This window comes from Osmerus eperlanus, chromosome 8, assembly GCF_963692335.1.
Source record: "Osmerus eperlanus chromosome 8, fOsmEpe2.1, whole genome shotgun sequence".
NCBI classification, from domain to species: Eukaryota; Metazoa; Chordata; class Actinopteri; order Osmeriformes; family Osmeridae; genus Osmerus; species Osmerus eperlanus.
This window is the reverse complement of record NC_085025.1, coordinates 12,003,007-12,018,012: the sequence shown is the minus strand read 5'-3', so window position 1 is coordinate 12,018,012 and position 15,006 is coordinate 12,003,007. Positions and strand designations below refer to the sequence as shown.

Here is a 15,006-nt window from a genome sequence, read left to right as displayed (position 1 = left end):
GACCTTGACATGATCTCCGTTTTCCCCCGGAACCCGGCGGCGTTCTTAAATCAGCGTCTCGGCAGGAGGCCTCAGCAGACGCGCAGGGAGCTTTCGCCTCCGGTTGCCCGGTTCTCCTGACGCGCTTTCGCCGCCAGGCCAGACTGCGACTGACACGGGGGGGTCAGTGTGTTTTGTGGGCATCTTCATCAACCCTTTTCCATCTCGTCTCTTTTAGCCTCCTGGGAATAGCATGGACGGTCCATGGAATAGGATTGACGATCCAGGGGCAAACCCTGATGGCTTTAGCAGGCTTAGCAAGAAGTTGCTCCTCACCCACCTCGTCCCTCTTGCTCAAATGTCCACTTGAAGTACAGTTGGCTGCAGTCCTTGTGCGCAAGCTGGGAAGACCCAACACAGGCCAAACTAGCTCAGGGTGGACTCCGAGTTATGGCAGGCCCCCATCGCATTTCCGTCCAGTTGATGTGGCAAACATGCTGCAAAGTGTGTGTGTGTGTGTGGGGGGGGGGGGGGACGACGACGACAACGTAGCGTGTACTGTGGATAATAGAAGCAGCCAGCCCGAAAATGCTCTGTGTGTGAACGACGCTCCATCCAGCCAGACCCCCTGCCGGCACCCCCTTCTCTCTGCCCAGCGCCCCCCCCCCTTCCTTCCTCCCTCCATCCCTCCCTCCCTCCATGCCCTCCAGCACAGCCGAACAGCCGACAGATTGATTCGTCAGCTCTCCTATCAGCTTGCCCACCACACGGGGCCGCGGTGTAGCTGCCCCCGTCCCCCTGGTAAACATGGAGCTGCTGACAGAAGAAGTCCCCAGACAGCATGATCTGTCCTTCCAGTGTCCCTAACCCCCACCACCCCCATCCCCCCCCCATCCACGCTCATCCCCACCCCCACCCCCCGAGTCATTCCTGGGGCGATAGGGAAGCGATCACGGGAACCCCCGATGTGAAGCTGGGCCTCAGGGATTCTGGTGACCAGCGGAAGATCCGTCGGACAGAATGGAAACTGCCTTTCTTTTTTTTTCACTACCCCCGACCCCCCCCCCCCCCCTCCCCACCCAGGAGATTCTACAGATACAATGGCTGACTGAGAGAAATAAGCCGTCTGTACAATGCCCCAGAGGGCTCCTTTCTCCCAGATTCCTTTTCCTGAATGTCTCACATTCTTCGCTGCTGTCAACGAGTCCGAAGGGAGGGCTCCGGCCTGCCCGATCGTTTCATATGTCGGTTATTATAACTCACCGGCTCTCGCCCACTGCTGTTCCTGTCAAACGCAGGCACTTATGAGCTGGACAAATCCTATTTGTTTTGGTCGTAGTTTAGAGTCTACCACTGTCTGGAACCAAACTGTTTTAAACGTAGCAGTGCATGGTTTGTGCTCGTGTTTTTTTTTCACTTTACCTGTCTTGAATATGAGCAAAAACATGAGCGTAGGGAAGCACGACCGTCGAGTCGACATTTTCGTCAGTATTCAGTTCCATTTCCTGTGACGTCGCCGTGGCCTGGCTATGCTCACTAGCCATGTTGCGGCCGCTAGCGACATGGACGCATTCCTGTTTAATGCTTCGCTTAGCTACTGTGCAGGCTAACACGGTACGCTACGGCGAGGCGGCTCGTAGCGACGGACGGGATACAAAGATGGAGCCTCGTCGGTGGGAACAGCCGCGCGGGCTCTCGGTGCCACCTCGCTCTCCTTCCATCTGCTTCTCCGTGTTGAGGGAGGGCAGGCACAGACGTTTCTCGCCTCGCAAGCTGTTGCCGAGGGAACTCCATCCTACTCACCAGGCCACGACGGCAGCTTCGAATCCAGAGCCCTGCTAGAATGGCATGCTGATCCATTGGGGGACAGGAAAGGTGGCCTGAGGGGCGTCGTCACCTGTTGCTCTTGGTCGCTGGGGAGGGCGACTGCATCTTCATGGCGACTGCATCTTCACGGTGAAACCATTGGACACTACCCGCGTGGGTATTGATACGAATGAAAAACATTTCATGGATTATGTGTAACGTGTAAACCTGAAATGCAGAAAGGTTTGATTCAAACGATGAAGCAATTTGCATACTGCCACAAAACAGGATGCAGCCTTGTATGTTTCCCCATTCGACGTGATAACAGCAGATGATACAAAAATATGGTGCTATCTCTCTCCTGGCTTCAAATTTGCCATGCTTATGAGAGGGAGATGACAATCCCCATGCCAAGCCGTGTCCCACATAACTATCATAAAAGCAGTCCTGTAATCAATATTTAGCCGGCGAACGCCTGAAAAGGGGGCAGCCCAAAGTGACCCTGACCGATTAAAATGGTTTGTTTACGGTCATCCATCCGTCTATTTACTGCGTGTATGAGTCAGTGTAAAGGGCATACGCTCTCAACCTCCCCCCCCTCTCCCTCCCCAGCCAACCACAGGCAGTCCCATTTGCAGTCGAAGAATACCAGCTGCGAAAAAACTGCAGGCGTGAGGAGAGCACGGCCACAACGGCAGGGCCCCGAGCCAAGGAGCGGATGGGGGTAGGTGTGTGCTTGTGTGTGGAGGGGAGGCGTTCCATTATCCCCCCCCCCTCGCCACCCCCCCCCCCCCACTGACCTGCTCTGTGGGATTGTGGGATAATAACTCCTTTCTTCTTTCCCCCCGTTCTGAGGATTCCCCCTTGCTCCTCAGACCCTCCTACCTCCCCCTCCACCATCCCCTCCCCATCCCTCTCCACTATCCCCCTCCCTCTCCCGAGAGGGCGGTCTGCTGGAAGTGTGATAAGACCTTGCGGTCAGCTCGGGGGGCTTGGGCTATGTGCTGGATCCTTGCCTGCTTTTAACCCGGGGCCATTGTCGGATCTCATCAGTATTCTTTCCCGGTAGACCTGTATCAGCCTCTCGGATCTTAGATCTCGATGCTGAATCCGTAATGGGTTTGTCCTCTAGGAAGGGAATGCTGGGTGCCTCTCCTCGGCTTCCGGAAAAGCCTACAGGTATAAATGCATTTTAATGAAACCATTATGCACAGCGTGAATTTTTCCTCGAGATGTGATTTCTGATGTGATCTCCAGCAAGCACAGCAAGTATCCATTTTTGGAAGCTGAAGGTTGGCAATAGAGAGATGATTTCACTTGAGGGGATTTCACACACACACACCTTTGTCTGACAGTGCAGGTAACTGGTGGCATTTTATCGAGTTGTTTCCCAGGTTAGCATTAGCTCCCCAGCACCTGTGCCGGGACAACGTCTGGGGTTGTACCAGAGTGCGCGAAAGGCCCCGCGAGCTGCCCCGGCCGACACAGCACTTCCGCTCCTCTCACGCCGAGTGGCGGTTTGAGCTGGCGCCTCTCTCTAATTGGCTCTGACGGCTGCACCGTGAGACCGTTTTTCCGGCCATTCTGACTCGCAGCGGTGGATCTCTCCGGAGGCTACGCTAGCTTTGCCCGGACCACTTACCGCAGGTGGACCTTCAGCGACTTCAAAGGTGGGGGGGGGGGGGGGTTTAATCTGGTCTGACCATCCCCCGTATCCCTTTCTGCATCGTCCCCGAGGCAGCTGACCCTGACAGGAGAGTCGGGGCGTGGCCCGTTGGGCCGCCTCCGGTGCCCACACCAGCTGGGGAGCAGGAGCCGGGCTCCGGCACCGCAGGGTCAGCCTGGTGGCAGATGAAGGAGCGGTGAAGCCACGCTCGTCCAGGTCCCCCGCTGAACCACGGCCCCCGTTGTGGCACGCCTCGGCTCTCTCTTTCATATATATTTATACCCACACATCTGCTGTTTGATATTGGCTCCGAACGAAATAGGGCTCAAAACCCCACCACCACCGTGCCCCCCCCCCCCCCCCCCCCCGACTGTCACATTGCGTTGACATGCATTATTGACGCGTTGACATATGGGCCTGCCGGTAAAAAGCTCTCTCTTCAAGGCAATGGAGCGGGGCTATTTTAATGGTCCAATGGCTGTCTTTTTAAGCGCCACTTTCCCCCTTCTGCAATACCCTCGAATATGTTCAACGACGGACGCGTGTTTTTAACATGCGATTGGCATATCGGAGTTTGGTTAAGGCCGTCTCGAAAAGCCCTTCATGAAATCCTATCTTTTGACGACACTAAAATGACACGGTGTATTGTTTAATAGAGACCATTAGTATTTCTGCCAGTGCTTGGTACATTAGTCCGACCATTCCAGCCGGTCAGCCTGGATGTGTATGGTGTGTGGCAGGTATAATGTATGTGAGATGGACAACATATAAGCCTAGGCGTACGTATAGCTCATTGGTGGAGGATTTGACCGCAGATCAAGAAGTTGCAGGTTCGAAATCCCACCCTGTACGGTTTGTCGCTTTGGATCAAAGCATTCGCAAAATGAATACATTATGGCTGTCATTATTACAACAGTGGCATTCGGAGTCCTCAGAGAAGCACGGCAAATTATTGATGAGAGAGGCACAGGGGGGGATTGATCATTAGCCGGCAGATTTGTCTTGGGTGTGTTCGCTTCATTAGACCTCGCATTGGCCATCTGGCCACAGGCTGCCAGCGGCTCAGGGATGGCATTTGGGCACATTTGGGGTAGCGCCCCCGGGGCCAGCCAGCCTATCCGTCTCATCCATGAGACCCTCTCACTGGCCCTCTTCTGCCCTTTTTGGCGACCCTCATGACACACTGGTCGTGACCAATTTGCACGAGTGGCCACGCTACTTTACTGTCACGATCAGACAAACACTCGAATGGTGTTGTTTGTTAAAAATAGGATCCGACAGAACAACAGGTGCATTGTTTTTTCAACAGGACCGGGATTCATTTATTCAGGGTGCTTTTATGTTCATTTAGTTTGTGTTGTACTCTTCACTTACTAAGCACCTACCTTCAGTCATTCAGAGATTATTCCCCTGAGAACCCAGTCGTTTTTGTGCTGAGATAACGTCCATAACATTTTTGCTAATCTGTCCTAAAGCCTTAATAATCTTCTCTCATGGGTAATGTTGATCAATGGTAGACAGTAAAAGAACTAAACTAGCCAGACGTCACTGGACCCCAGTTCTAGACTAGACATAGATAATGCTGAAATGGAACAACAGTCTTGATTTTGCCTATAAGCAGGCCCTTGCTAAAATGCAAAGAATCTCTGTTGTGTCTGTCTGTCTGTATGTCTGTCAGTGTGGTTTTATAGTGGGATTTTAGGCCAACGAGTGTCCGACGATCATCTCGAGAACTGGGGCACTGTGCAGAGTTGGGATTGAGCAGTTGTTTTCCAGGAATCTCTCTATGTGTGACACCGAATCAACTAAGCGACTTGATGTAACTTGGCGATTTCGGCCCTTCTGTCTGTAATTCCAGGAATCTGAATGTGTGTGTGTCACCTACTGCATCACAGGCACTGTGCACTAGTACATTTAAAGAGGAGGATGCACTCAGTGGTTTCACTGTAAGACAGAGAAAACAATTGATTCATCAGCAACCCAGCCAAATTTCAGTTTCAGTGAAACAGAGGGATCAAACCAGAGAAGGACTCCAAGCACAGTATCGTGTGTCTATGTAAAACCCCAATAGCACTACAACAGAAATTGTGGTGGATTAGTACCTGGGTTGAGTGTCATTCCGGTGGTCGGACATGAATATTATTAGAGAGTGAAATTCTCTGAACGCTATTCCTGATTGGGCTGGAATGTAAATGGGATTGACCCAAACCCTGGTGTCAGAGGTTTGACCCCCACACCTACTTGCCCTTTTTCCAAGTGTGTCTGTGTATGTCGGGTGGTTGTGACAGCTGTGTGTCTTTTCTTTGACCTACGGTACACGGCTGTGCGGTACACGGTCTCGGAGCAGTTTAGGGACGAGTGTCTTCTACAGTCCTTCCGTACCTCAGCAACCTTCAGCTCGTGTCACATGTGTCATCGTCAATAACCAGCGTGGGGCTAAAATAGTCAAGTACTTAAAATAGTCAATAAGAAGCACCCCCACTCACAAGCAGTGGGTACACATTCTCTGATCGAACACACAGTGTACACCCAGACCACACCACATTACATTTAGTAGACGCTTTTATCCAGAGCGACTTACAGTCAGTACAGGAACATTCCCCCGAGGCAAGTAGGGTGAAGTGCCTTGCCCGGCCATCATTTTGCACGGCCGGGAATCGATCCGGCAACCCTCTGATTGGTAACCGATTCCCTAACCGCTCAGCCACCTGACCCCCAATTACAGTAAGCGTGGTTCACGCTTCTCCCCACACCTCCTGATGTAACGCCTCAGGAGTCTGTCACTGGCACCCCAGACACATTATATAAACCCCTGGCCGTCAGGACCGCCTTGAGCGTACACTCCAACCACACACACGTAGACACACACACACCAACCACCCTTTACACTGTAACCTCATCTCACGCACCCTCACTGATTCCTTTTCCTCTCTCGCACTCACACACTTAGGACCTCGACGTCCTTGCACTTTAGCGACATCTCGCTAGTCTCTCCCACACGCACGCAAGCAGCCCTTAAACTGTCTTGCAACCCAGCATATTGGCGCCATAGTCTTGCACACACACACACACACACAAGTCTGCACCAGGCATCCAGGCTCTCAGGGCTTCATTTGACACGGCAGCCGTAGTAGCGCCACCTCACAGTGTTGCCCTGGTCACATGTCAACACCCCGCGGAGCCGCTGTCACTCGGCATGGGGCTGGCTGGCGTGAGCTCCCACCGTGGGGCTCAGGAACCGGTACAGAGCTCGGACGAGACTGTCCCCAACAAGGAAGGGAAAATAAAATCCGCCAGCGAGGTAAAACCAGGGACACCAGGGGCCAAAGTTCAACAGGCGTATTTATAGTTTGCCCTGAGACAGCAGCTCGAGTCTAGACCGTTTTATTACCCTCAGCAGTAGAACCTTTGGATCTGACTGCGGTCTTTGACTGGGGGGCATTCACAGGGTGGATGGCTGAATCAGCAATGATTATACATTAAATAGACCTTATTTCATTCTGCCGTTGCTTCTTATTTTGTCAGGATGTTTTTTTTTTTTTTTTTTTTTGGTGTGTTCAATATCATATCAAAGCAATATGATACTATTAAATAACTAATCACACATTATGCTGTAAATTGAGTCTGGAGAAGAGAAAGGCTTTATTGTCAATAAGCGTGTGTGTGTAAGAGATATAGAGAGAAAAATAGCGCTTAGTTGTCTGCATTTCTTTAGATGGCGTCCCTTTTATTGCATTGGGACACTCGTTCTTGGGTTGGGGGTGGGGTGGGGTGGGGGGGGTGGATTGTGGTCGGAGGCAATCGTGGAGAATTGAATTGTGAAAACCATATAAATAACCCTGATCAAAACCTTATTGGATCGGGCAGATGCTCTCGCTGCGGATGGCTGGGGTGCACTTGACCCGTCAGACAGCGGAACGATTCCAAGTGCGCGTGCTGTCGGATGGCGATCGATGCCATCATTGCCCTGTCCCTCTGGAAATGGAAGGCCAAGGGTACCGCCGTGATGACAAAACCGCATCCCGCCGTAACGACGCGCGACCTCTCGACCTTTTCGCGTACCGTCCCTCCGTGTGCTTCAGTACCTCTCCAGCCGACACGTTTCAACGCGATTAGCGATGAGAGTCCTCCACGCCGCACGGTTCACATTTCACACGAGCGTCCGCTGGTCATAGCACAGCATGGACTCGTCATGAACTGCCCATGGCAGAATTATACATATTGACTATATTTAACTGCATGGAAGCATAGAAATGTTGGACCCCAGCTTAGGGCTAACACTGCCACTACCCATCCCTGGCTTTAAGTGTGTTAGTCACAGTTTGGTAAAGAGGAGAGCTTTTTCTCTATCCACTAGTTCTCTCTCTCTCTCTCTCTCTCTCTCTCTCTCTCTCTCTCTCTCTCTCTCTCTCTCTCTCTCTCTGTCTTTCTCTCTCTCTCTCTCTCTCTCTCTGTCTTTGTCTCTCTCTCTGTCTCCCTCCCTCTCTCTCTCTCTCTCTCTGTCTCTCTCTCTCTCTTCTCTTTATCTCTCTGTCTCTCTCAGTGAGGCGGTGTCCCCATCATCCACCCTTAGGGATTCTTTTTTTCTCCCGAAAATGTGCTCGGTAATCCTAATGATAGCATGGCATCCTCCCCTCGCCGACACAAGAACCCAGGGATGCGGGTTGTGGGCACGGGGGCCTAGGAGTGGGAGGGACACGGCCGTGATTTAGTTTCCAAGCTTTGAACTGTGACCGAAGACGGGGAATCAACTTTCAACTTGATTCCAACCGTGGTCCGATTAGTTCCACTGTGTGGAGCTGAAGGCGAGGGTGGGCCGCCTCCTTAACTTCTGCCCTGTCTCCTGAAGAGAAACACAGAACGCAGGGTTCATGCGAAAGTCTTACAGCCGAGGCGACGTTCCCTAAGAAGTCTCCAGATCGTGCTTCCAAGATGGCAGCCTGACAGTACAAGAGGGAGACCCGGTAATTGTTTTGCAGTGGGGACCGCTCCTACCCCTGTGCTCAGTGTGAACGGCTAGCGGACTGGGCAGATGGCTAATGCTGCCTGAGACTGTTAATGAACCGCGACAAAAGGCAGACAGAGAGAGATGCCAAGGAGAGACCCCCCCGGCTCAGCAAGTGACTATACTTCCTTCACTTCTCTCCCCCTCCCCCCCCCCCCCGCCCCCCCCTTTTTTTTTTTACACCCTAAGCAGATTAATTAGCGGCACTTTCCCTTATCAGAAAGGAGAGCACTTACGCCGAGTCTTGAGGGAGACTCTCCCTCACAGCGAGGGAGAGAGAAGGAGCTAGAAGAGGAGCGACGAGAGCTCCCACATGTGCATGCGTGTGCGGAACACTGTAAACACAGAGCGGCACGCTGCGCCCTCTCCTTCACAGAGAGGCGGCACGACCTCGGACTCATGTTTACATCCAGTTCCCATGAAGTTTCAGACTGCGGTGCCACGTCTACGCCTCCCTTTCCCGGGCCACAAGGGCGTTTCAAGGTTGCACTCGATGCACCTTTCCAGAAATTCATTTCTCCTTTCCCCCACAAGACGAATGATTTTTTTTTCTTTTTTTATATATATAATCCTTAAATAGCATTCAATCTAAATCATACGTTTTGATGTTAAAAGCTGATTTCCAGCCATTTGAGACCCACCATTTTGTCAATGCCAGAAAGGGTTTCTTGAAGCATTAACTCTGAAGGTCTTGTAGGAATCCAATTTCAGATATTAATCTGAAGGAGACCTAATGGAGAATAGGTTTATTAGTTAGAAGGGCTCATCTCAATAATATATTTAGTCATTTTTAGCAGACGCTCTTATCCAGAGCGTCCATAATATATATATATATATGCAGTATATGCACTGTATAAATCTGTGTTCCAGACTAACTGGTACTATAGCACTGGTTGTAACAATCTCTGTACTGTCTACTATCAACAAATGATGCTGCTACATTTTTGCAATTTTGAGAACTTTGTGAAGCCTGATTGTGAGTGGGTGGCATTCACAACATCTGGTGTTGAAAATAAGTCATTCTTACCGCTAAGAAAATCTTTGTTAGTTTACTCAAATAGGATTGAATAAGAGAGAGTTAAGACAATGACTGAAGTCAAACAAGTGAACTCATTGAAAAGCTGCAAATTTGACATATACATATATTTAGTAAATTGTACAGTGTTAATGTAAGTTATGATCATTAAGGAGCCACATGTTGAACCAAAAATTATGCTCACAGACTCCATCAAGGTATACCACGTATCAACTGAAAATGTTTTTTGCACTGTTCATATTTGTCACAAATGCGGTTTTATTGTCATCTGGAACCTTGTGTAGTCCTCCAGTGAAACAGTATGTAAGAGACTACAGACAAAAGTAATTAATGTGCTTCAGTGCTTTTATACTGACTTGTGTGATGATTATTGTACATTAAACATTTATTTCCACATTGTCTACCATACTACTGCATGTTAAAGCTTTTGTTCACCCAGTTTACACTTCCTGTCGCAGTGATGATAGCCTCTCCTTCCTGTTGTCTTGCAGACTACGTCCACTAATATCATCCACACCAAAGAAGAAGAGAGCCATGTCACAGGTGAGCCCTAACCGGGGTCCGTTTTATCTCCAGTTGAAAAACTGTAGACCAACCTTCATTTGTTGAACACGCAAGCTTAAGCATGTGGCAGTGTAAGCTTGTTTTCTGTACAGGTGCCTTTGGTCAATCCGGAGTTAGTGGTCAGCTTAGTGTAACCTCCCTGGCTAACAATAGGTCAATTTTGGGTTATTCATTAAGAAGAGAGGCATCAAACTAACTGCTGATTGGTTCTAAGGAGTGGGACTATTCCTAGTCTTCTCTCTGCTTATAGACATCCATAAGGGGCTTCAAATGCCTCACACTAAAGCCTCACAGGGGGGTCAGGTGCCTGTTGCTAGGCAACTCATGACCACCTTCTGGGAGTAATAAAACATATTCTTTCGTGATTGGTTGGATTTTCCAGCTCAACGGGAAGTCTTCTATGAGTCATGGATTCAGGGTGAAAGGGATGAAGTGGTGTTTGTGTGCGTGTGTGTGTGTGCATGTGAAGGTATTTTTTATGTTTTGTACGAGTGGCAGACGTTGCTTGAGCTCTCTGTGCATCATTACCTTTAAGTACCACCATAGCAACCCTATGCTCCCCACAGGGCTCGGAAACTGTTAGCACGTCTATGACTTTACAACATCCCAGTCATATTACTGCCACTCACTGGTCAGTCCTCTCAACGGTCATCTCTCATCACGTACCCTCTCTAGTTGTATTGTTTTGTTTCAAAGTGAAACATTAACAACCAAAAACAGTACCCTGGTACTGCACAACAGTGTTCATATTAGCTAGCCAGTGCAGAAACCGAGCTTGATGTCCCAGAGCACCCTTCCTTCCTCCCTGACTGACTGGTCTCCCTCCCTCTCATTTGCCCCTCATTTGGTCCTGGCCTGAGGGGGAAGAAAATAGGCAGTGATTGAATGAGAAGGAGAGAGAATAGAGAGGAGATGGGTAGGGGCGAGCAGATGGAGAAAGGGAGATCGAGAGACGGGGTGAAGGCAAATCTTTAATTGGTTCCGAGGTCCTTCTCTTTCCAGTACACGATGATTTACTAGGCCCCTCGTACCTCCATGCAGGGCTCCCTCATATTCATCTCAAATGCCTGCTGGGTAATGCGGTCCTAACTGTTGAACTTGGAATCAAAGCTCTTGTTCCTCTCTGTTCTTTTTCCTTATGCGACCCCATGTATCAGTTTATTCTGTACGTTTTCCTCTATACATTTCGCTCTTCCATTGTCTCCTGTGTGACCGAAACTTTATTAAACAGGTATGGCAGTAAAATGACAACACAGCAATTTGGCATTCGAGACATTAGGAATAATACAGGGATTCCGAAATCATGACAAATGACTTCTAGACAATAGCCAAATGTCTGTGCGGGGGATTCCTCCAGGACTTCATGAAACACTTCTTCCTGACATGCTTCCGTTTAATGGGAGAAAACGCGGGTGTCAGAGCACAGTGGATGGATGACTGGATGCCGGCTGTCTTCCAGGTAACTCCCAACGTGAGCTCAGCGGCCCTGCCAGCGCGCCCCACCCTGTCCGCCCCCCCTGCCCTGCCCTGCGGCCCCCCGACCCCCTCCCCGGAGGCTGCCGCCCTGGAGCCCGGCGAGGCGGAGGGCGAGGAGGAGGAGGAGGGGGAGGAGCCTTGCGTCAGCGCTCTGCAGCTCCTGGGAGGAGACGGTGAGCAAAGCCGGAGCGTGCTCCTGCTGGAACAGCAGGCCACGACAGTGCCGCCTTCACTCACCCGCTCACTCATAGCCTTGCACGTACTGTCTGTGGATATTCAACACACACACCTGCTGTAGCACACCACAGAGACACACACACACACCTGCTGTAGCACACCACAGAGACAAACACACACACATAGGTGAGTCTCAACGTAGGCTTGACGCATTTTTCCTAGGGCGCTATTGTTACCCAACAGTTCCTTCATTATGATGTTGATGTTTCCCAACAACTACAGTACAGACTAAATACTTCATGCCTCCGATCCCAGAACTGTCATCCGTCATGTCGGTTTGCACGCACATCCAGCCTGAGCTGTCCTGAAGCTGTAAACACGATGTACCGCTTTCAGCAAAATGCCAAACCATGTGACTTTTTTTTCTTACATAAATCGTCTTTTTTTCCCTTTTCTTTTTCAGAGTATGGATGTGAAGCAGAAACCGAGGAAGTGTTTTAGCCTTTCGCTCATGTCTCCAGATTTTCCCTCTCTTCTCCATCGGGCGGACATGAGAGTTGCGTGGAATGAAAGGACAAGAAGCTCCGGGGGGGTCGACCACTGTTCAGATGCACTGTAGAGGGGACAGGGATGGGCCCCAGCCGGGATAGATCAGCCATGCTTTGGAAACACAAGGGGGGTGGGTTGTTTGTGTGTGTGTGGGAGGCGGGGGGGGGGGGGCGGGCATTATGCAGAGAGACGTGTGTGGCAGTGAGGAAGAGGCAGAACTCAGGCCAGTGTGCAGATAGCTCTGTGATCAGTAACTATGAGTGGGCCGCTTAGCTCGAGTGTTTATAACTAAGCACCAGCCTTTTATCTGTTTTCCTCCAAGCCAAGAATGTTCTTTTTTACAGAAAAACAACATCTATATTTGATTCATTTTCTTCGTGTGTATATATATATAGAAGAAAAAAAGTGTTGCGTAGATCAAAAATGTAGCTTGCTCTTTGGGTGTGCCAGGGCACAGTTTGGTGAGGAGGGGGGGGCTTGGTGGACTGGGAAATTGGGACACAGCATCAAGCCCTCCGTTCACACAATGGAAGATTAGAGGGTGGCCAGGCAGTGGGTGCAGAATGATCCACCCTCCCCTAGCTGCACTGGGTTTTGTATGGAGGCAGAGAGCACACACAGGAGCATGCCGTTTCAACCCAGCTTGGTAGTTCTGTAATTGTAATAATGGCCACTGAGTGGATTGCATACATTTTTACCTCACATGGCCTGCTGTTACCAGCATTTAGGCAGTTCTAGTAGCACAATGGGCCCAGGTCCCCGATTGCATTAGGTTCTTTAAAAAACTATACTTTGAATTCCGTCCGGTTCCCTTCATTTTACAACCTTTTATCGTCTCAGCAGAAAATTGAAATTAATTGTGGTCCACTTTCAGGTTTTCTCATTTTAGTCCTTTTAGATTTTGTAGACTGTTCTCTGATGACGCTGGTTTCAGTACAGACAGCAGAAGTTCAAAACTGAGAATTTATTTGTTGAAATACTCAAACGCAGTTTCATAAAATGTGGGTCCACATTTTTTGGTAGAAACTGGATCCAGTTAATTTTTTAACTATCCATTTCACATCAACACATGATTTTAAATTCATTCAAATATAGTAATATGTTTTGAACTATTGTCTCACAACATTTTATAGGAGGCACAGTTTCGTATTTTTTGGTCAAAATTGTGTTTTGTATGTGTCTACTGACACCAAGCTTTGTAAAATACAATGGCAGCTTTCAGTTAGTACTGGACAGTATATATCAGATGTTAGGCTCATCAGAGGTAAACTAAATTTGAGCATATAAATAAAAAATACCTATATAGTTTGTTGTAGTGTTGCTGTATTTCAATGTTTCTACGTTTTGTACATTTAAAAAGAATGCAATATTGCACTATATATGCAATTATGTATATGTTTAAGTTGTTCTTCTACAGTCAGTTTGTGTTTTGTAGTGTGAGATCATTCTACTTTGTGTATTTTGTATATGATTCATCTGCTTTAGACAGTATCTGCTAGTTAATAATACATTACTTTGTATAGTTGTAAAAATGTGATCGTAGAAGATGAGAATCCTGTACATATTGGCTGTAGAACTCCAACCTGATGTGGATGGGAATATTTTTTGTACATTTTCTGTCAGTTGTGTCTGGTCTGCTTGATTTTGAATTGTTTGTTTGCTTGTGTGAGGGACGCCTTTGAAAGCTCCCAATAATGCAAAAAATTTGGCATGAGAGGGAGACAAAATCAAATACACTGTACACAAATTGACAGTTAAGATAATCAGGGCCTTTTGTTGACACCAGTGTGATTCTAACAGCAACCGCTTTTATTCCAAGACATTTTATAACTTGCAAATTGTTTGTAGATCAGTAAAGAAACTGTGGTTCACATCTCCCAACATTCCATTTATATTGGCAAATAAACTCACAATATAAATGTGTTGTCTAGTCCTTTTTTTTAAATAATAATAATAATTCTTGTTCATATCTCATGGATCACTGTTCACCACAACAGCTCAAGTCACATTTTAGGCACGTAGCAAAGTTTACTTTTGTATTATATCCTAAAATGGACACGTATTTGACTTGGGTTTGATTGAAGTGGGGTTTCAACCAGAACCAGAAAGGTCAGTCTATGGGTCACATGGCCGTCTTCAGTTTCAGCTTCATTGATATATGATAGGAGACGACAAGCCGCACTTGACCCTCCTACCCTCTTAAGAATAGAACCTCCACAAGATTTGATGGAGTGATAAAGGGAGATGGATGGATGAGGTTTGAAAGGGAAAAAGACTCTAGAAGTTCCAGTAAGAGAAAAAGGTCAGAGGAGACACACACTTTTCTTTTTGCTTGATGACTCGACAAATCGTTCCATCAGTTTAACTCTTGTGCTGCCTTCGGGTCACATGACCCAAAGGTTCATAATGAACCATCGTTGTGTTTACCCAATTTTACCCAATACAAAAACAAATAAAAATAATTTTCTTTTAACCTTTGCAATGTGCGGGGTCTGAGACAGCCCAACGGTTAAAAGAAAATGCTTCACTTTGTTTTTGTATGCGGTAAAGTTGTCGCAATACGACGGTGGGTCACAATGACTGATGGGTCAGAATGACCCGAAGATAACACAAGGGTTAAGCTGGTTAAACTGCCTCACATTTCCCCTGGCCTGTTGACCATTTTTTCCAAATTGTATTTTCTCAAATTGAATGGAACACATTTTCCTTTTAGAATGCTCATTTGTCATTCATGAAAAATGTGCCTGA

The 15,006-nt window shown here is 48.4% G+C and overlaps 1 protein-coding gene across 3 annotated transcripts in view; it reads left to right on the top strand.

Moving 5' to 3' along the window:
- The window catches only part of brf1b (BRF1 RNA polymerase III transcription initiation factor subunit b), a 47,641-nt gene extending 33,464 nt beyond the window's left edge, over positions 1-14,177 (top strand). For 2 of the 3 annotated variants that reach the window (XM_062467587.1, XM_062467588.1), the window contains 3 exons: positions 9,984-10,035; positions 11,516-11,705; positions 12,173-14,177. In XM_062467587.1, coding sequence (XP_062323571.1) covers positions 9,984-10,035; positions 11,516-11,705; positions 12,173-12,210 — 280 coding nt within the window. In that variant the 3' untranslated portion in view covers positions 12,211-14,177. The remainder of the gene's footprint in view (positions 1-9,983; positions 10,036-11,515; positions 11,706-12,172) is intronic. The other variant, XR_009930939.1, reaches the window with a different exon arrangement.
- The last annotated feature ends 829 nt before the right edge of the window (positions 14,178-15,006 follow it).